The sequence below is a fragment of the Ambystoma mexicanum genome, chromosome 9 (assembly GCF_040938575.1).
Source record: "Ambystoma mexicanum isolate Mex_15411 chromosome 9, UKY_AmexF1_1, whole genome shotgun sequence".
NCBI classification, from domain to species: Eukaryota; Metazoa; Chordata; class Amphibia; order Caudata; family Ambystomatidae; genus Ambystoma; species Ambystoma mexicanum.
This window is the reverse complement of record NC_090931.1, coordinates 676,936,316-676,957,304: the sequence shown is the minus strand read 5'-3', so window position 1 is coordinate 676,957,304 and position 20,989 is coordinate 676,936,316. Positions and strand designations below refer to the sequence as shown.

Below are 20,989 nucleotides of genomic sequence, written 5' to 3'. Positions count from 1 at the left end.
ATTCTCGTTAGGATAGGGACAGATAGGCATTTATCTCACCCCTCTTTACTTTTAATAAATATGGCAAACATTGAGAAAACTACAACTTTGTGTCTGTCTCCCATTTCTGACCCCTCAGAGTATGCTTTGCGATCCTGTAGAAGTCAATAGCTCTGAACAAAGTGGCAACTGGACAAGTCATTCGCCCCTGGATTTGTCCCCTCAACGACGATGAATCCCTGAGGTGGCGGTGCACTGGCAGAGAGTAGAGGCCACTAATGTTGATTCACCGATACCTGCAAGTTATGGCCCCTGCTGGTATCATCTGTTAGTCATTCTTGTTGTTACAATGGCCCTTATAGGCATGTGGATATGGTACCTGGGATACTTGTAGTTTGGAATTTTAGCTAGAACATTCGATCATACCTGCTTCTTGGTGGAAACTTTGAACGTTGACCTGTACTTTGCTGCAACTTCACAGAGCCTATAAACTTTGAACTGGACATTTTGGTCCGGCAAACTTATTTTACATGTGTCTCGCACACCTTACCTGCTTCGATGAACTAAATCAAACTTTGTCTTCAAGGTACGAACATTTGTGATGGTGTCACGACCCGATTTCTGAACTTGGACATTCAAGGATTGGACCTAGTGTACAGTATGCTTTGTTATATTTCTGTTATCATCCAAGTCAGAATAGTGATACATTATTTATTCACCGCGGCCAATGCTTTTTGCACCACCTGTCATGGATGGTCCCTCTGCACATTCCTGAGGTCACAATGAAAACACTTACTTGCATTTCTCCCGACAGTATCCATGCATTTTTAATCTTACCGACTGATGGGTCTGTGCCCATCTGCCACATTTATCCACCAGGTTCCCCATTGCACCCATTCCCTTTCAGTGCGGGGGGGGGGGGTGTCTGTTTGGATCTCATTTGGTTAACCAGTCCCAAAGCCCAGGACCCTGTAGGAACGCTCATTCCCACATGGGCTTTAAATTCCTCTGAACTTTCCCACCAGTCTAAGTACACATTAGGCAAGCAGCTATCTACCTTTCCTCCCCAACAATTGGTCTTGTATGCTACACCAATCCAGGTCCTCTGTTCACGGGAACATCCAAACGTCAAGATTATCTGTCCACCAATTTCAGTGTAGTGATAAATAATGTTAAATTTGTCTTTGACCGTAATTTTTCATTTTACCAATCAGGGTTTGCAATGTATTCCGGAACCTAGTTCATCTGTGGGGACAAAGCTTATCCATAGCTGCCCATTAATTAGGGAGGGAGTTGTTACATGGGGTATATCCTGCCCGCAGTGTGACATACTGCCACTCTTCCAGCCCAGTCCCAACTCAGAAGTAGTACTGCCTGGGAAAATGTTGCAGGGCTGAGATATATTATAACGGCCCTTGGGATCAAGATAGAGTCCGTCTGACCAAATTGTCATGGTTAGTGGAGGATATTGCAAATGTCACTGCACCCTCCTTGACTAATATCCCTAGAACAAGTAGCCATCCGAACCATGGTGCTTCAGAATCGTATGGCTCTAGGCATTGTGTTGGCCCGACAAGGAGGCGTCTGCGCAATCATGACAAGTGAGTGCTTTACTTTCATACCTAGTTAAACAATATTACTGACATTGTCACCACATTCATCACACTGTAAGCCTCCGTCACACCATTCTGGTGGCTTCCTGGACTGAAGGTCTATTGGGACCTCTGGGTGCGTCTGTTGGTCAGATCTTACTCATAGCGCTAGTCATATTTCTAAGTATGTCCTGTTTGTCAATGGTTTGTAAGTGTCTCTATTATCAGTTATGCAATGCCAGTTCTGAAGTCTCTAAAACTGCCCAAGTACTTTACTGTCATGCTACGGAAGAAATAATCTGATACAAAATGCCAGGATGTGATGTTTGTTCCTCTACAGATGTATGTAATGAGACTGGAGGTTGCTTGATGTGCTTAAAGTTTTGAATAAACTAAATTGCACAATAAAAATTCAATAAAAAAAGACTGGAGTGAAGATCTCATAGGAGGGGACTGTGGGGGAAAGTTTGGAATTGAAAATTGTATGTACTCCCCTTGCACACTACTGCATTATATTGAGGAGATATTGCAAACTGACATGTTTAAACAACTGTTTCTTGATTGTGCGAGGTGAGGCTTTAGGCTGGACTGTGCATGACTTTGCGATGAAGGCTCATCTCCTAGTGTGTAGCTATACTCGCCTTCACATCTCACTCTTCTGACGCGTTTCCCTTTTGGCAAATGTAAGTGTGTTAGGCTCCGACTTTCTTAGGAAAGGCGGCATTAGCAGACAGAAGTCATCATACTGTAAGCATTCCTGTCTGCTTCAGACTGTTTTTGAATCTTTGAGGAGTATACTCTATTTCACTAAATGCATTACGTTATGCTGTCCTCCCTGACAGCTGGTATCAAAGACTTGTATAGTGGGGCTTTGTTCCCTGCTTGCAACATTGTTTCAGTATAATTCTGAAAGGATCAAGGTGGGGTTGTTCTCTCAAGTATGATACAGGACACCAGGTGTATTATTGGTAGGCTTTATTGTCCAGTTGTAAACTTAGCCCAAGTGTAATGCAGGAAGAAACACTGGCCCATCCATTTTCGCTCTAACTGTCCCCTTAGAATTCCAAACACTCAAAGCACAACATTCCATCCCAACATTCCACAAGCTCAAGGTTCCACAGGCACCAACACATTACTACACTTCTCCCCCCCCCCCGTTAGTTACACAACAAAACCGAAATGAGGAAACCTGAGTTGTAGAACAAAGTGCCCACACTAAGATGGAACAAACGGTTCCGGAGATACCAGCACATGATATGATATATGATATGTTATTTATAACGCATTTAATACCCAGAGGTTTCTAAGCGTGGAACCGGGGATCGAACCTGTGTTGCTCCATGTCGCCTTGCTTCCAAGGCGAGCACGTTACCCCTGAGCTATCCTCCCGAGACATGGTAGCACCGATAGGGAAAAAACAAGGACATTACTACACTTCACCGCCCTGGACAATGGCATGGCACAATGGACTCAAAGAATGCACCACAAACTACCAGAACATTATGGCACCTGCAACCACTCTCATGCAAAGCACCCAAAGTCAACACGGATGAATACAGCAAGCCAGCATATGTAGAAATGCTACAAGACGCCCTAAACAAATGGCAATCTTAACCCTAAACTGAAATTTGGAGAATCAGAGCAGCCAGAAGGAGCCACAGCATATATGGGTGATGTGCACCAACAACCATGGTAACCAGGCTCCTACGATAGATGGACAAGCAAATCACGGAACACCAATTGCAAAGAAGCTGTACGCCTCCGCAGAACGCAACACACTCGCAAACACTGCAAAATATACAACCCACACTGTACACCAGGTATAGGAAATAACACTGCCTAACAGTGGGAACGCGCCAACATAACACATCGCCCTAAACCACAGACAACGCCTATAATACCACACACAACCTTCATGGCTATAACTAAAATCCAATAATACCGGCCGTAACCAACGGCCAACTCTAGCGGTAACCAACAGCTTAACACCAGACACAAACTCCCGACTGTAATGAACCAAAAGGAGTAATACACATCCTGTAAAGGAAAACACAATGAAAACATATGGCAAGAAAAACTGATCACTCCTATCCGGGAACCCAAGGGCCACAACAAACATCCACCAAACCTATGCCTAACAGGCTCCAAACATACATCAACCAATGTACAACCCCCCTACAGAAACACTAACCCAGAGGTCACAACACTGAACATCTCAACACAAAAATATTCGCTTCCTACAGACACCTGAACAAATTAGTCTTCACACAAAGTGAAGGCTTTTAACAGAACATAAAACCCCCATAGATCTGGATCGAGTTCTCTCAAATTGGTAGCAAGACCGCGACATGTCTCAACTCCTCATGCTATTGTTCACCCACAGTACAGATGGGACATCTCTATTTGCTTGAAAGCGCACCAGCAATACGGTGCCTTTTTTATTCTTGTTGTGGACCACACTCCCCAACTGGAAACTCCATGGCGGCCGCCTGACTGCTCTTCGTAGACCACTCCTGGCTGACGCACTCGCCACCAACAGGAGCGGCCTCGGTGGAACGTGCACTGCGTCTCATTGCGACAGTGGATGTCACGCTGCGTGTCACTGGAACGCACCGTTCCACCCTACGCGGCTGAGTCTCCCATTGATGTTCTTCTGACGTCACCATTTAACTTCGAACCTACCACACCGACACTACTGCAGCCCTCAACCTGCTTCCTTGTCTGCACGCCACACGGAATGCCTGGAGGAACTCTTTGTACCTCCCCCATTGCTTCTAGGTCATACAAAAACTCCTCTTGGCTTGGAGCGGACCGGCTTCACCTTCAGCCGGCACCCTCCTAATCTCAAATGGGCACTGGAGCAACTACAGACCATGGCCCTCCTTTGATAATCTACCGACCCTTGCAGTGCTGCACAACACTGCTCGGAATTTATCTGGTCACAGCAACTCCTTCGACCCCTCGCCTGCTCCGGCTGCAATGCAGGCACTGCACTCCAAGTCTCTGGCGCTTTCTTCTGGCCCCTAAAACTACAGGGGCTTGCACTCCCACAGCTGCTGGATAGCAACTGCTTACTTGCACCGCCCGGCCTGCAGGTTTTCACTGGTAACTCTGTGGAAGGGAAACAATCGGGGACAGTGTCTTCCACCAACTGCTCGTAAGCAGCAGATCCTGGTACAGTAGTCCTACAAATTCCTTGTTCTGTCTGGACCACCCCATCCATTGAAATGCAAGTGTTCCTTCGGGTATAAGAGAACGGTGCATGGAGGGAGGCGGGGTGGGGTTCACTTGCACCGAAGTCTCATACTATTGTTGGTTTGTTTTGTCCAGTTGTTCGCTTTCTCCTAATAAATTGTTCACCAATCCACCGGAATAGTCAGTGGTCATTTTTCCATGACAGCCTCCTGCCTCTAAAAATTACACTGAGCATCTGGGGCTGGGTAGTTTTATAAAGTGTCCCCCACCCCATGTGGGACTTTCAATGAGGATCTGCACCTGAGATTTGTGTTTGGGTGAGGGCTGTGATTGGTTGTTCTCTCTGAGTGCAACTGGGCTTCTTTGGGCTCAAGGGGCTAGACCAAGCGTATAATTGGCCTGCCCACCATCTTGAATAACAATATTCCTCACCTGGCCTTTCTTGGTCCCGTCAGCGCTGAGCTTAAAGCCTGTTGTGTTTCCAATATGTGAATTAGAAGCTGAAATATGCTGGGTAAGCCATCTGAATATTCTGTTATTGATGTTTCATTAAGCATGTGGGGAAAACAAAACACTTTACTTCCAACTTGAGAACTTCTTTTCGGGGAACAATCCATTCGTAAATTTGTTTTTAATGCTACATTTTTGGCATTCGGGAAATCGCAAACTGGCAACATTGTGTCTGACAGGCCGAGAAGTTCCCAACGCGTCCCATCACCTTGTGAGATGACTCCTTTGATCTGCTGGGTGACGCTGTAACGGTAACAGAACACACACTATCATTGTCGAGAGAAAAGAAACCTTTTTCCTTAAAGAGAAAGCTCACTTATTTCTTTGTTGGAGTTTTAGGCTCTCTCAATATGTGAGGACTGCACAAAACGTATCATGCAAGGTCTCACACGAGGTTTGAGTGGGGTTAATGCTTTGAGGACTGACTTGTCCTAGTGGGCTGCTATGGGAGAAGAGTCTGAACCCCAATGCCTGTGGTGCAGGACTGAGATTGTCCCTGCCATTTGACTCGGACCAAGTTTGCATGACCAGGGGATCCTTTCCATAGCATTGCCTGTTAGGGAGAATTCTCTCTTTAGGCTGTATTTCCTAACCTAGTGAGTCCCCCAGCAGCTTTGCTGGATTTCTGGAGTTTGTTTTTTTCTCCTGCCAAGAGTGAGACTCCTTTTCTCCCACTCTTGGACATGATTTTTGGTGTTCCTTTGACTGTTAATGTGTTTTCTGGGCTATGGGGTCCTTTACTCCATAGGGTCTCATGTGTTTTTACTTTGTGTGTTACACAGCACTCTCCATGCAGTAACACAGGGGTGTCATAGTGACACCCCACCATAGACTCCATACCCTGGGACTGACTACTGTCTCCCAGGGCATGTAAAGTCACCATTGGCTTTACTAGTCCCAAATTATTAACAGAAACCGGTACAAACCATCATATTGTGGACATACTGGTCGGGGCAGTTCGATTTCCCCGGGGTCTGTTAGTCGAGGGGGCACGTCTCCGTCCCCCCTGATCGAGTTTTGGCTGGTGGCAGTGGAAACTACTTTTTATATTCGACCGTAAATATTTCCCTATGGGATTTTTCCCATTGTTCGAGGCTTCCAACTTTAATTATTTAATTCTCATAGCCTCGAACATACCGCTGGTTTATTTAATTAATATTAATTCGCCAGTTGGTATTTTTTGCCAGGACTCGATTCTAAAATGAAGTTTGTGTTCTCTTCTGTGACTCCAACCCAAGTCGAGCCCTTTGTTCCACTTTTTGGCAGGCTTCTCCACAGAAGCCTCCAAAAGTGGAGCCACTCTGTCTGGGTACCACAGGGGGCGTGGGAGGGGATTTAGGCACCCTGGACTGAGTTACCTTGGTAACTCAAGTCGCACTCTTGTGTGATTGGCCCAAGTGGTGAGCCGCCCGGCTCACCACTTAGCATGTTTGATTGACAGCTAGGCTGAGTGAATGGGGGTATGCTGCATAAAAGCAGGGCTTTGCGGACTGGAACTTCAGAAGTCATCACAGGACCTGAGAATCCGACGAGGGAGAAGCTGAGCCAACCTACCACGACGACACCACCGGTGGAGCCCTGCAGAACCGACTCACCACTTCCCGACGACAGAGAAGATCTCCCGGCTGGAGAGGCTTCTTCCCCTGACTGGTGGGCACAACCAGTTTACCTTCTTTTCTTCGCACCCCAGATCGGTTTGTGGTCAAACTGCCCGTGCCAAGCACCCCGGCGGCCGGATAGCCACTTACCACTGAACAGCGAATCAACGGACCGCTCCTTGTACCTGAGAAACTCCGCGGCTGGTTTCTTCCCTGGCAGTGCAACGGACTCCTGTCTTCCTCCTCGGCGAGATCCTCTCTTCCCCCGGACGAAGCACCGACTTGCAACCGCTGCCAGGAACAACAGCCCCCGCTGGAGTGTTCTCACCACTTTAAGGTACTGTGTCCGCCAGGTCTCCCTTTCTAAAGATTGCTACAAGGTAATAATAACCCCTTAACCTTCTGGACTGGGCTGGCCGCCTTGACCCTCTAACTGGTCCCTTTCTCTGGTCCAACTCCTTTTTGAACCGTTACAAGACTTTTGTGCACTGCAACCGTGTGACCTTGGACACATTTCGTTTCGATCCTCTTAAAGCGGATCCGGCCTACTGACTCTGAATTCACGGTGTTACTTTGCCTCCCTCTCTTGTTGTGTTCGTGAAAAAGTGTTGGGACCTGTTCAATTTATTCTCTGCTTTTCTCTCCCTTTTTAAAACGAATTATTAAGAGTGCCATCTACGTTAAGCGCTCACCGCTGTCTGAAAATAAGTGGGGCTTTACTTAAGACTTGTCTAATATTCTTTTAAGGGAGTGTATATCTTTTAGTGACCGTGTTTTTGAATTGCTTACTATTAGTGCCTGTGTGTTTTTCTAGATGTGGTTTTAAATAAATAATGATATCTCTTTTACACCAAGCCCTGGTCAGTGTTTACTTGTTCTATTGTGTTCTCTTGACCTATTGTGAATACTCTGTATACTGCCTAACTCTTCTTGAGGGAAGTCTGACTGCTCAGCCACAGCTACCAAGTGAATCTGTGTGGTACAGACTGCTACCAAGTGGGTTTACTGCCAAACACATGTAGTCCTAAATCTTTTGCAGTGGTCCCAGAGGGAACTGCACAGGTTTCTGCCGAACATTGCCAGTGCCCAACGTCCACTAACTCAGGTGGGGCCTTGGCCCCCGGGTCACCACCTTCCCCTTCTCCCCAGAAGCAGACAGGCGACTGCTCAGACAGACAATCCCATATTTAAAAAGAAAAATCTGGCTCAAGAAATGGCAGTGGATGTCTTACTGGCTCAGAGACAGAACATCACTGTAGTGTTTCCACTGTGGACTATAATAACTTTGCCCTCGTAAACCAGTGGACGTTAATTCAGGGACAGAAAGAAAATTCAAGTCCAAAGTATTGTAAGGATATCGAAGAAGGATGCTGACACAAGGGCGGCATTTTGGTTGGTAAAACCTTTATTTGTCAAAAGCACACCCTCACCATGCCCATCTTTTAAGAGGGATTTCCCTGCCTCAAACTAATACTGAAGGATCTGTCTGAATGTCAGACGAAATCAAACTCCACCATCCTGTGTGAAAACCTACTTCTATCCCTTACATTACAACTAAAGAATAAGCCAACAGTACGTTCCTTCTCCATGATAATGATTCCCTTCTCCTGGTGTTTGTGTGGTATTCCCAGAAATGTTCTTTGGCAAAAGGATGCCAGGGGGAATTGACTCCATTAATGCTTTGTACCAGTCAAGCTCCGGCACCAGGAATTGACTCCCTTCTCCTAGTATTGGTCCACACACTCCAATATAGTTCACGACAAAGCCAGGAGGAATGACTCCCTTCCCCTGGCGTCTCTTGATCAAAAGGGCTTTCAGTTTCTTCAGCTTTCGGGACCAAGAGAATGATTCCCCTCTCCTGATATTGGCCCACACACTCCAATACAGTTCACAACAAAGCCAAGGGGAATGACTCCATTCCCCAAGCGTCTTTTGAGTGTATCAAAAGGGCTTTTAGTTTCTTCACCAGGAGAATTACTCCCTTATCCGGGTGTCAGAGTTGTTTTCCGTATCGCTCAACTTCATGCTTCTTTTGCCCCTTTCTCATGGAATTAGCAAAGTCCCAAATCCTTCTCTGGGCCTTCGGTGGACTTTTCCCTGGCACTGCGACGAGGATGCTTTCCTCGGATGCTTAGTACACTGCTGTCGGGGTCCCAGACTCGTCTCTGGTGGTCAGTGGGCTTATTGCTGCCACTGTGATGAGGAAGTTCTACTCGGATGCTTGATTGACTTGTTTTGGGGTCCCAGACCTTCTCTTGCGGTCAGTAGGTTTGTTGCCGCCACTGCAACAAGGAAGTTCTCCTCGGCTCCAGCCTGGCCCACGGAAAACTCCCTCAGCGATTCGCTGGTGTCCTCCGCTCTTGGGCATTCCAGTCAGCAGACAGGATTTGAAACTCCGGGATGGCTTTCACAACTGCTGTCTCTCCTGGCTGGGCATGAACACATTTTCAGTCCTTCGTCTCTTCTTATACATTGTTGCCAATCCTGCCCTGACCGATTCTCAAAGTCCTTTACTGCTTTAGAAAGTCTACAGCACTGTTCTGGTGCAAAGAAAATGTTCAGACCAATAAAAAGAAATTCTGTTCCTCACACTCCTGGGAGGAACTACTTGGGCCTCATTACAAGTGTGGTGGTAGGGAAAAAATGCATGTAATTCCGGCTCTGGCATTTTCTCTGGACCGCCACAATTCAAGTGTGCCTGTGGGGGTCAATGATCTCCAGGCAGGCATGACCTGTCAGTAGATCAGGCACATACCGGCAAATAAATGCCTGACTCACTGTCACCGGTAGTACCGGTGCCAGTGATTCAGGCAATCCCATCCCATCGAGTTGTATGGGACTCCATGAGAATGGGAACTTACCAGATCTCCGCTGCCCGTAATATCCTGCTAATACCGGGATATCGGGCGACAGAGACAGTAAGGTCAGTTTGCTGGTATGCCGCCAGTAATACTGGCGGCATACCAGCAAAAACATAATGAGGGCCCTTGTCTTGGATCTTACTTCCACTTTAGAAAGTGATATAGTTCCACAAGTCTTTTAGAGGAATCCTTTTCCTCGGTTCTGGTTGTACCAAACAAATCTTCCCAGTCTTTTGTCAGGTCTGGTTCATTAACCTGGCAGACTTGACTTCACAATGTTCCAGTTTCACACAATGTTTGCTTTGCCGTCCTGTTTTATTTCTCCTTTTCGAGTCGGGATCTCCCCAACTGCTTCTGGGCCCCAGACCACTGATTGAAGTTCTCTTTACTCTGATGAGAACCTTCACCTTTTCGATATGCTACTGATGGGCCTTACCCACATCCATTTGGGTCCCAGACTTTGCTGTGCGTAAGCAGGGCTTCCCTGCTTTCATTTGGGCCCCAGGCCCTGTTGCTCTCCCTCTGCTGGATTTCTTCCCCTCTCGTACCTAGTGCCCACTTGGACAGACCTGGTATACTCTCCTGCCAGGCTCCGTCCCACATAGGTGCATTCTTCCTATTATCTTCAGCTTTATTACTTTCTCTGTTATCCCTGTGCAATGTTTGTGTTATACTTATTTGGTTTACAAAGTTCTTTTCACTCTGTGAGTTGCTGCTCTTATACCCCTGTGCCTTCCTTCCTGCCGCCGGTCAGGTTCAGCTTCTCTGGACGTCTTTGGTCCCTTTGACTCTCTGCGTCTAAGTGCTTTGCCTTCGGGTCCCCTGCCAAGCGTCTCCCTGCGTGTTCCTCCAGGGCTGTTTTGACATCTCACCGAGTCCTTCTTCCCTTTCTATTATCAGAGTGGTCTCTTGCTATCTAAACAGCATGTTTGTTCTGCGGTGGGCATGTGCCTCCTTGTTCAATCTTTGTCATCTCAGTAGTCTTTGGCATCAAGCTTGGGTAAGTCTCCCGCTTCCTTGTCGCAGTCCTGTCAGGAACACTCTAATTTACCATAACAAATAGTGATGTGGGGGACCAAAGGGATTTGAAGGGGGGATTAGGTGAGTGGGGACTCCAAAGGGGTGAATAGACACCACGTTATCCCAGGGACATCCTCACTAGTCCCATGAAGGAATTCCCTCCCCATGGGATCCATCTGCTAAGTACTACCCCCAGGGGGAATATTGGGTAGCAGCCTCACCTCCCTGGCCCCAAGGAAGCAGTGACGATACCCAGGGAATTTGTCACAATATATTTAGATAACTTCTGAGCAATATTTCCCCTGGCAATGAGAAAAGCAGAAGCTACTGAGAACTAGCACCACTTTCATTCAGAAAGCTGACCCCAGTGCACTCCAACTTCAATATTTGAAATAACTTTTGAAGGGTCAATTTGTTTGTTACCTTATCCAACGATGACAAAAAAAACATGAGATGCACTTCATGAATGAACGTGGCATGAGTTCTCAATGCTTGCAGCAGTAGAGTCTTATTTCTGACACTGCCCTCCCTCACACTGTACCTCCATTAAAAATGTGTCAGAGTGCATTTACAGGTCCACACCTCATTTGAACACAAAGGGGTTTTGAGAAACCTGCTCCACCTTGAGTAAATGAACCAAAATGCCAATGTGATATGCTTTCTTTGAATTGAAAAATCCAATTTGACAAAAGAAATGGATAGGCACTTCACAGAACAAAATATGGTAGTGGCTGAAAAGAGAAATGTGTTTCTAACCTAGCAACCACCATTAAGTTAGTCTCTAAATATTTCCTTTCATTAATCTAGCCAAGACCAGTCAACCTTTAAGCTAGAAACTGGAGAAAAGAAATTGCTGAGAATGACCATGAAAGTCAGAACTTTTTTAGTTGTTTATTTTTTATTAAAGCATATGGTTATTCAACAAACCTTTTTCATACATCACATAAAAACATAATAGTGCAATAAAATATTAATTTTAAACCAACATTATACACAGATATTAAACCAAGAGAGAATTGTTTTATAAAATGTGTTGTTCTAATTCATTTGTTTCTAGTTAAAATCATCAATAAATCAGTTGGTAATGCAATTCGGTATAGGGCTACTTTCCAGACATGATAAGCTGCTGAAGTTATAGCCGTGCTTTCCGCTCCATAGATAGTGCTCCAGAATTGTTCTTCCTTTATGAGGCAATGGTTATGCACACAGTGGCTATAGCTCTTTATATAGTGGGACATTAAAACATGACATTGGGTGAGTAGATGATGAGAAGTCAGAGAACTAACCTGTGCTTCTTCACTGGTTGCGGCCACATATCCCATGATGCTCTGTATTTCCTCTGCTGAACCGCCTTTGCTTAAAAAATACTTGATTAGTCCATATAAGGATGTCCTTATTGTGGTCAGGTCATCTGCGGACAAGTCACTCTCTTTGCTGTTTCTTTAAGTTCGGAGAAAAAATGCGACATTACGAACAGGGCGACAGTGTTTCTCATAACACAGAGCTGCTGTCTCAGAAACATAAGCTTAGGCGCCATCTTGGATCAACTGCTATATGAAAAAGAAATAGGACTTTTCGCTCTCATAAAAGAAAAGGCTGCCGGTGGAAATAACGCATCTATGTATTGAAAACTGCACGAAAATCAAACCATATGCAAATATCTACTTTATAGTATCAATAACTGTGTGTGGTTAATGCTTCAAAGCACAAAGACATATCAAGTTTTGAAAAACTGCCATGACGAAAACTGCTGCAATTTAAGCAACACTGCATACTCATCACATAAAGGTCAACTCTGTATCCAGAAGCTTGGCAACTGCAATCAAGGTGCGGCCAATAAAACATTCAAGTCATTCTACCTTGTTGCTCTACTCAGACTGAAGTATACCCATAGACTTACGGTGGCCAGAGGCTGACTTCTTCACCATATACTGCTTCCTATTACATCTTCACTTGTTGTAGCACTTAGATTATTGCAACTCAAAGCAGGATCGTATTTCATAATAACATTGTCTGATAGGTGATATATCCAGTGTTGCATCTCACATTCCTCCTAACCGCTGCACAAGATACCACCAGTGATATATGTGAAAAAGTCACAGGCTAAAGCTTGGGAACATGAGTGGGGTGACCCGAGATGCCAGTATACAGAAGATTCCCCAAGACCCCTACCCCATCACCAGACTCATGTGAAGAGTCGCCAATGAATACAAACACTAATGCTGCTTGGGAAATATACATTGATTGATAAAACCCCGACGTTGTGAAATCGGCAAGTCAGACATGAGCAAGAGAAAAGAAGAACAGAGGTAAAGAAATACAATTGAGAAGTGTCAGCCCAGAAGAGGGAGACCCAGGGGTGAAACCATCACCCATATTGAGTTTTGGGAACTTTCCTTTGGTAAAGGAACATTTGTTTTATTGTTTGAACACTTCAGGCCCGAAGGCAAGAGACTTTCTAAGGAATAAAGACTTGGCCATCGACGTCCTGAAACTGCCATTGGAACTATTGTCTCGTGCTGGAGAAGCCAGAGACTGTACTGTGCTCCAAGCTCCCTCCACTACCCTGTGCTAAAATGGAGTGAAGGGAGAACCAAGCCACTGTATCCTGACTTATTGTTTGATAACACTTATTTATTTTCTTCAGAACTATATCACATCCTTTGTATTTAGAGTAAATAATTGGCAATAGGTTTTTCTTAGTATAGGCCCTTTTGTTTTAAACGACACCACTAGGACTGACTTATTTTCATTTGATGGTCGCACATCGGTCCCCATCTTAGATTTAGGTTTAGATTAGGCATTTTTCCAACCTGAATACAATTTTTCATTGTTTAATAAACACCCTTGAACTGTGATCTCTTGTGTCTGTCTTACTTTTGGTCACCATGAGTTTCTCACATTACCAAGAGGCCCAATGTTTGCGATTCTTCTGGCCACCTCGAATTATGGGGCCCCATGAATGCGGACTGTAAGCCGGAAATAGTGTTCCTCAAAGACAACCATTAGAAGAGCCAGCAACACCTGAGTTGCCGGGGTCTCAGTGACGAACTAAAGGATTCCAAGATGGCAGTCTGAGTCCTCAGTTTGCGGATCAGCAGTGTGGTCCATCGGCTAACACATTACAGCTGGGGAATCTGTCGTCTGCAGAAGTCACACCCAATCACAGAACACACTTGCACTAGACGCACAACTGTTTTAGCTCAGGCAATTAGACATGTAGGCCCCAATCTCACAGAACTATTAAAGAGGGACGCTGCAAGGGGGAGAGTGTCCAGAGAGGAGGCATGGAGTTACACAGCAGTAGGTGGTAGTGCAGCAAGTTGGAGAGAGAAGAGAAGTAGTGGAGAGGTGAGAGAAGAATAGAAGAGGAGGAAAGGAGAGAAGAGACTAGAGGTGTTGGAGTGGTGAAAAGGATGGAAGATGTGGAAAGGAGAGAAGGGAAGTGGTGAAATGGAGGAAGTGAAGGCCAGAGGAAGAACAGAGGGTCTTAGGAGACAGAGAAAAGAAAGGATGAGTTGGAAGGGAGCAACAGAGATATAAGAACAGAAGGAAGAAAGATGGATAAAGGAGAAGGTCAAGAGAGGAACAAATTACTGAACTCTTGCAAATGTTCCTTTTGATGGTTGTTCATCCCACTGACTCATTATGATATTCTATACCTGGTTCCAGCTGCTTTGGAAACGTTGTTGTCGCTGAGGGGCATAGTGTGGCTCTGTATCAGCTCAGCTAAGTGTCACTACGAGCCCCACGCTGGGCGTGACATCAGGGCCTGCATTTATAGAGTTTCAACGCCCCATGAGCTCAGTTCAGCATTTTTGCCTAGCACTCAGTCATTGATGGACTGCAGAACAGATAAAGTGTACATGCCATCCACCGCAAAGGGCAGGTTGGGAGGGTGATGAGGAAACTATGGTTGGATCATCCATCAGAAAGAACATAACCGAGAGGTAAGCAATTTGTTCTTCCAATGAATTCCTTCTACCCGCACACTCATCTATGATAAAATCCCAAAGCAATACATAAATCTGGAGGAGCAAGGAGAGTGAGAGGATAGCACCTAGATCATAATACCCTAAAGGACAGGACTACTCGACCGAAGTGGTCTTGCGGCCCGATAGGAAATCCAAGCAGTACTGCGTAGCAAACGTATGCAGTGAGGCCCACATGGCAGCTTGATAATATTAAATTAATTTGCAGGGCAGAGGTGGCAACCATGTCTCTGGTTGAATTAACTGAGACCCTCAGGTACATCCTTCCCAGTCAGAGTGGAGCATTCCGAGATGCAGTGGATTATTTGCTGTTGACAGGGTCTGTTCAGTGACAGCCTTGACAAGGGGTCATCAGAATAACCCTCAAAAAGCTGGGTATCTTTCCTGACGTTTCTCAACTAAAAGCCATATTAGCTCGCAATGGGTCCAGCTGATGGACTTGCTACTCCTCCTTAGAAGGACGAGGCAGAGGAAAAAAAACACAGAAAGGTGCGTCTGTGAGATATGCAAGCCTGAAACAACCTTAGGGTGGAAGGACTGCCTCACTCGCAAAATCACGTTCTACTTTGAAAACGCCAAGTAGGGAGGTTTAACAGATAACGACTGTAGCTCAGTCACCAGTCTTGCAGAAGTGATGGCTATCAGGAAAATCACCTTTAGTCGAGCAACCCTAGCCAACATAAATGAACGGCCTTAAACAGAGCTTCCATTAGGAAATGTGGCAAGGTCAGTAGCGTGGCCATGCCAAGAAGATGGGATGGGAATCCCTCTCAGATGGGGGCAGGGGCCAGTCCTTCCCCTGAACAAGACAGTGGCAGTTGAGATGATCCCAGCTCCTAGCCCGCCCTTGTGCCAGTAGGTTTCTGTTCAGTAGTCTTGTCTCACTCCGTACCTCATAAGCAAGAGGCTTGCAAGGTTGTTTGATTCTTTCAACAGAGATACTGTGGCAGACCGGAGTAGCGACCAACACCTAAGGAGCTGCAGCAACTCTCCAGCGCCCCAAGTGAGTGGAGCCTCGAATCCAGAGTAGCACCCAGCAAGAGAGACATCCATGTTGGGGAGACAGTGGTCACACAACTGCAGAAAAAGGGGCAGTCTGGCCGGAAAAACAGGCAAGTGTCGAGACAGCACTGAGGACCAAACACTAGACCATCAGAGAATTGTGCAAGAGTAAGAGACTCCAGACAGACTTACTAACCAACATGAGGGGGGGGGGGGAGATGTCTGTCAAGGACCCCCACACACAAACCTCAATTTGTCAAAACACAGGCCTACATTGCCAAGTCACGGCAGAGCCGTGCAGAGAACACAAGGGTGGGGCTTAACCCACAGTTCATCAATTTTCCTTTGTGTAACACCACCCAGAAGGGGGAAGTAGAACTAGATTTGACCGGGCAAGACACCCAATGGGAACAGTTAGGGGAATATAAAAAGAATAAGAAAGTTAGGGGGGTGTTCGGGCATAGTCAGTGAAGGTGGCAGATCAAGAGACCTGCAGGGGGGCAAGGACAGTGGGAGCAATTTCTAAATCAGGAGAGTTATTGGTTAGTGAGAGCAAGTGAGCGTGATATATTAACTATTGCTGAGGGCGGGCAGAGTGGCCCTTGCCCAGAATTGGAAAAGCCCTGAGCCCCCCTCCAAAGAGGACTGGCTGCTAAAAGTGAAAAATATGTTCCTGATGGACAAACTAACTGCGATGGTGAACAAAGAAAGTAGCACTTTCCTCACAAACTGGTACGGGGTGCAGCAGTCTTGGGGCTGGGACGTTCACTGATTTTGACGCCAGGCTTCCGGCCTGCACGAGCCGGGATTGACCCCGAAAGGTGAGACAATACGCCAGGGAACCCACGACCTGGGGAAAAGCGGCATCTAACCAATGGATGAAAGGCCACAAATCGCATCATCTCCATGGTACAGACGAAGGACTGAACATTGAAATTCTCCCAAGGCAAATACAGGTTTCTGGACACAGGGTAGGGGGGTGGGCAGGGGTTGGGGTGGGGGGCAGGGCGCTTTTTTTTTTTTTGGTTTCTTGACTGTGTTTGTTGTATCTAAAAATGCCAATAAAAACTAAAGTTTTTTAAAAAAAAAACTTGGTAGCCCGAAGCCAGGCCATGTGGTGATGCAGATGGCCCGGCCAGAGGTATCGATGTGGGCCACTGTGGACTCCATGATGTCCTGCGCTACCAGCCTGGCTTCTCCTAGACCCTCCTTGAAGTGTGCCTGGCACTGCACCGGAAGTTCTGGAAGGAAATTAAGCTATTTCCTGCCAAAGCCTCTGGTTAGCGGCTGCCAGCATGGCATCAGCGTTGGCGTGATGCAGGTGCAGCAAGGCGGAGTACAGTTTCTTCCCATACACCTCCAAGATCTTCTCCTCCTTGCTTAACAGCGCCGAGGACGAGGTGGCCGAGGACGACTGAGGCTTAGAGTAGAGTGACGCCGCAGCGATCACCGAAGAGTGCGGTTGAGGGTGCGCCGACAACAAGAGTGTATCCCCATCCATCTGTCTATACTTGGGCCGAGTGCGGTTTCAGCCACACCTTCTTGGCCAGAGCCATGACGTCCTTCTGCATCTGGATTCCCGTCTTGGTAGGGGGGCTTAGGGTGAGGACTTCTGCCAAGACCCTCGCCTCAGGCTGCTCGACTACGGGGTGAGGAAGGCCCAAATATTCTGCCAGACCTGCAAGCCTGCCGTGGAAGGCCTTCGCTGACAATGGCATGTTAGGGTCATCCTCCTCACCTGTATCCACCAGAGTGTCCGGCTGGTCCGGAGCGAGTGGAGGAGTGCTGGGCGCTGTGGCCTGCATTGTGGAGACCGGAGCCAGAGGCTGTTGCAGAGCCGCCTGAGCTGTGGGAGGCAGGGGAGCGGAATCGAAGGAGCCGGCAAGGGAAGGAGGGGCTGCGCTTGAGCCTGTGGTGCAGGAACCATTGGAGGAATGACTATAGGTGCAGACGGAGTGACCGGAAGGGGTAAGAACTGCAAAGATGCCCACATTTTTGGGGTTCGCTTCAGCACCAGAAACCTTTCGAGGAACCTGTTTTCGGAGGCTGAAGAAGTGGCAGGAGATATTGACGGAGTGGCTGGGGGCTGCTGGGGCCGGGGCGCACTCCGTCTAGTTTGCAGTTTGCTGATGGATAAACTGTAGGCCACGTACCTGGTTGAAACCAGTCCCACCTTGAAACTCGTTCCTCCGCCTGCTCGGTTGCTAGGAGTGTCCTCGTACGAGCAGCCATTTTGTCTGGCAAGGCCGTCATCTTGTCGAGCTGCGTGCGGCGTGCCGAAGTCGTGGTGCTTGGCTCCCTGGGTCCAGTGTTAGGGAAAATTCTCATAAATGTGCAAATTTCTCTCTACCTTAGAGCCCCCCCGCTCTTTTGTTAAACTTTGGGACTCTGTACTTTTAATTCTGTTTGTTTTCTATGTTTATTTCTTTTGATTATGGCGTTTTAGAGAACTCCATAGGCATCATCTTTTCAGTTGTGTCAAACAGCACCCTCAGTGCAGTGACACAGGAAGCCTTTTAGGCTGTGCCAAGGTCTAAATACCTTCTCTGGGATAAACTACTGTTTCCGAGAGAAAGTAAAGTGAAATTGACTTTACTAGTCTTTCCAAATTCCTAGACCCAGGACACACTATCTTACAATAGAGTGCTGGAGGGGTTACTTAGTATCCCTTATGTCTAGAAACCCATGTAGCAGGCAAATTATACCCTTTCCTCTCGAAATGGCTGGTGGCAGTGGTTTTACAATGAACTACCATGATTGTTCCCGACTGCGAACACCAGTAGCTTCAAATCGCGGGAGCCATGTTTTTCAAGATGGCGTCTGGGCCTCCTTTGTTTAAACAGGTCCGGTCTTCTTTTTTCACCATTTCTTTTTGGAAAGGTCCTTCTAGAGTTAGTCTCTGAGCGCCAAACCAGGTTTGGTCCCTTTGTTTCTATGCCATTGGCGGGCTTCAGGACTGAAGAATGCCTCTGGCAGCCGAGTGTCTGGGGTGGGCAGGAAGTGAGGGAGGTGCCCCGACACTCCCTGTGCTTAGTCTCCCCTAGGAGAACCAAATGCACTCTGGCGTGATTGGCTGGCTGACTGTCCAGCAAGGACAGCCATCCTGCTGGGTGAGTGGCAGCTAGGCTGGAATGATTGGGAGAAAACTGTTTAAAAGGCGAGTCTCTTGGCTTGGAAGGCAGAGTCGACCACTGGAACGAAAGAACCGAACACAAGCTGGAAGAGGACGGCTGCTGCAACTCCTGGACCTTTGGTTTGCCCGGTGAAGCCCTCCTGCAGGTCCGAATCACCAAGTTCATCTCGGCAGAGAAGCCATTCAAGGACGACTTCTCCCATTGAGTTGGTGGGACCAATCACTCATAAGCCACCTGGACACCATTCTCAGAGCTGGTTGTATTTTCCTCAGAGTGCTGCAGGAAACGGAATAGCCAGGGAGAAGGACACCAGTTTGTGTGCTTGATGACAGCTACCGGAATCGAAGATTTCCTTTTGCCAGCGTTTTGACCAGTCCCCGTGCAGTGCAGGAGTCCCTGGCGTCCTCCCTCTTGTCCCCACGACTGAGGCTCAGGAACAGCGAGATCTGCAGGAACTGCCAGGAACAGACGTCTTCAGCTGCATCTTTTTCTTCATTGTAAGGTACTGGGAAAACCCGACCGAAATAACTTACCTCTCACTGCGAAAGTGCTTGAAACGTTGGCAACTTCCAGGCCTAGTCAGCTTGTGACCCGACATATGAATCTTTCTTTTACAAACTACTGCTGAGAACTTTGGCAAAGACTTTTCTGTATAAACTCCAGAACTGCTTCATCCTATACAAGACTTTAGCCTATTGATTTTCGACTAACCTATTGCATTGAATCAGCTCCTCTGGCAAACTCAAACTATTTGCACTGTTTAAGAGTAACTGTAATATCCATTTTATCAATTTATACCTTTTTGTTCCTACTTCAAATGCTCCGAATGCCATTTTGCTCCTCCTTCAAAGTAGTTTAGATGCCTCAGAACCTGATATTGTGAAGTACTGAAGAATATTTTTGTGTGATATAGATTGCCTCTTTCTAGTGAATGTTTTCTAACTGACTGTGTAATAAATTAATACTTTTTTACCAAGAAACCTGGAGTAGAAGTGACTATTGAATACTTGTAATTGTAGACCTCTGTGTAACATCCCCTCACATTCCCTCTTGAGATAAGCCTGACTGCTCAGCAGCGCTACCACAAAACTGTGTAGTACAGACTTATACCAAAGGTTGGTTTTGCTTACACCTGTAGTCTTAGGTGTGTGTAGTGGTCCCAAAGGGTACTGCATACAAACTCTGCCTAACACCCAGCCTCCTCCAAGTCTCTTGGTGGTGGAGCATGAGGCCTACCCTGCACCTCAGGCCGAGGCCTGGTAGGCGTATTGCCCTTGGCAGAGTCGCCGGTAGTGCTGCGTGCCGACACCCCCTCGGACATAATGCCAGTACAAGGGCGCTGCCCCTTGGGTGAACACCCGGTAAAAGAACCTTGCGGTCCCTAAACACCGCTTCCAGAAGGATCTAATGACCCCTAGGACGTGAGGCCGGTAGCTGGTCTAGCCTCGGTAAGTGTTGGTTCCTCGCGCTCTGGCGTTTTTTCTCGGGAACGGCTCGCCCTTACGGGGAGCTATGGCAAATAGCGGCCCTCCCTTGGGCCTCGATCTCTGTTTGACAAAGTCCTTCAAGTCCTCTGGAGGCGACCTTTGGAAGAGCTCCCAGGAGTCAGTGCATCGCACGCGGTAGAACCTTCCAACCATGGTCGGGGCCCAGGCAGCGGAAGCAGAGAGCGTGGGGGTCGGACATACGGAAGAGCCCCTCGCATGCTGGACACCGGCGGAAGCCCACTGAGGTCGACATGCACCGGGGAGGAGAGTGACGCCGGAGGACCAAGTACCTAAATGACAAAAAGAAGACAAAAAGATAGAAGAAGAATCCGGGGAAGGGCGCATGGAAGTACATGGCTGAAGCCAAACCCAGGAGCGCTGGTGAAATCAGCCCGTTCCCGTCGATGCAAAAAAGGGGACTGAGGTGTGGTGCCGGTGGGCAGAGTCAGGGGAGCACATGCTCCTAGGGCCACGCCCCGGTGCGCCTCTTAATTTAAAGGGGAAGAAGGTTTTTTCTGGTTAAAATGGTGAAGTCTCCCGTTCCTAGGAAGGGACGCCCATGCAGTATGGAGGAAAGGGGACAGGACGTAAGGGTATGATGTTAGATGAGCTAACTGTG

General features: G+C 47.3%; 1 protein-coding gene across 3 annotated transcripts in view; it reads right to left on the bottom strand.

Moving 5' to 3' along the window:
* NBEAL1 (neurobeachin like 1) overlaps nucleotides 1-20,989 on the bottom strand; it is a 2,018,929-nt gene that overhangs the window by 1,115,716 nt on the left and 882,224 nt on the right. For all 3 annotated transcript variants that reach the window (XM_069615520.1, XM_069615521.1, XM_069615522.1), the window contains one exon: nucleotides 12,042-12,195. In XM_069615520.1, the coding sequence (XP_069471621.1) occupies nucleotides 12,042-12,195 (154 nt within the window). The remainder of the gene's footprint in view (nucleotides 1-12,041; nucleotides 12,196-20,989) is intronic.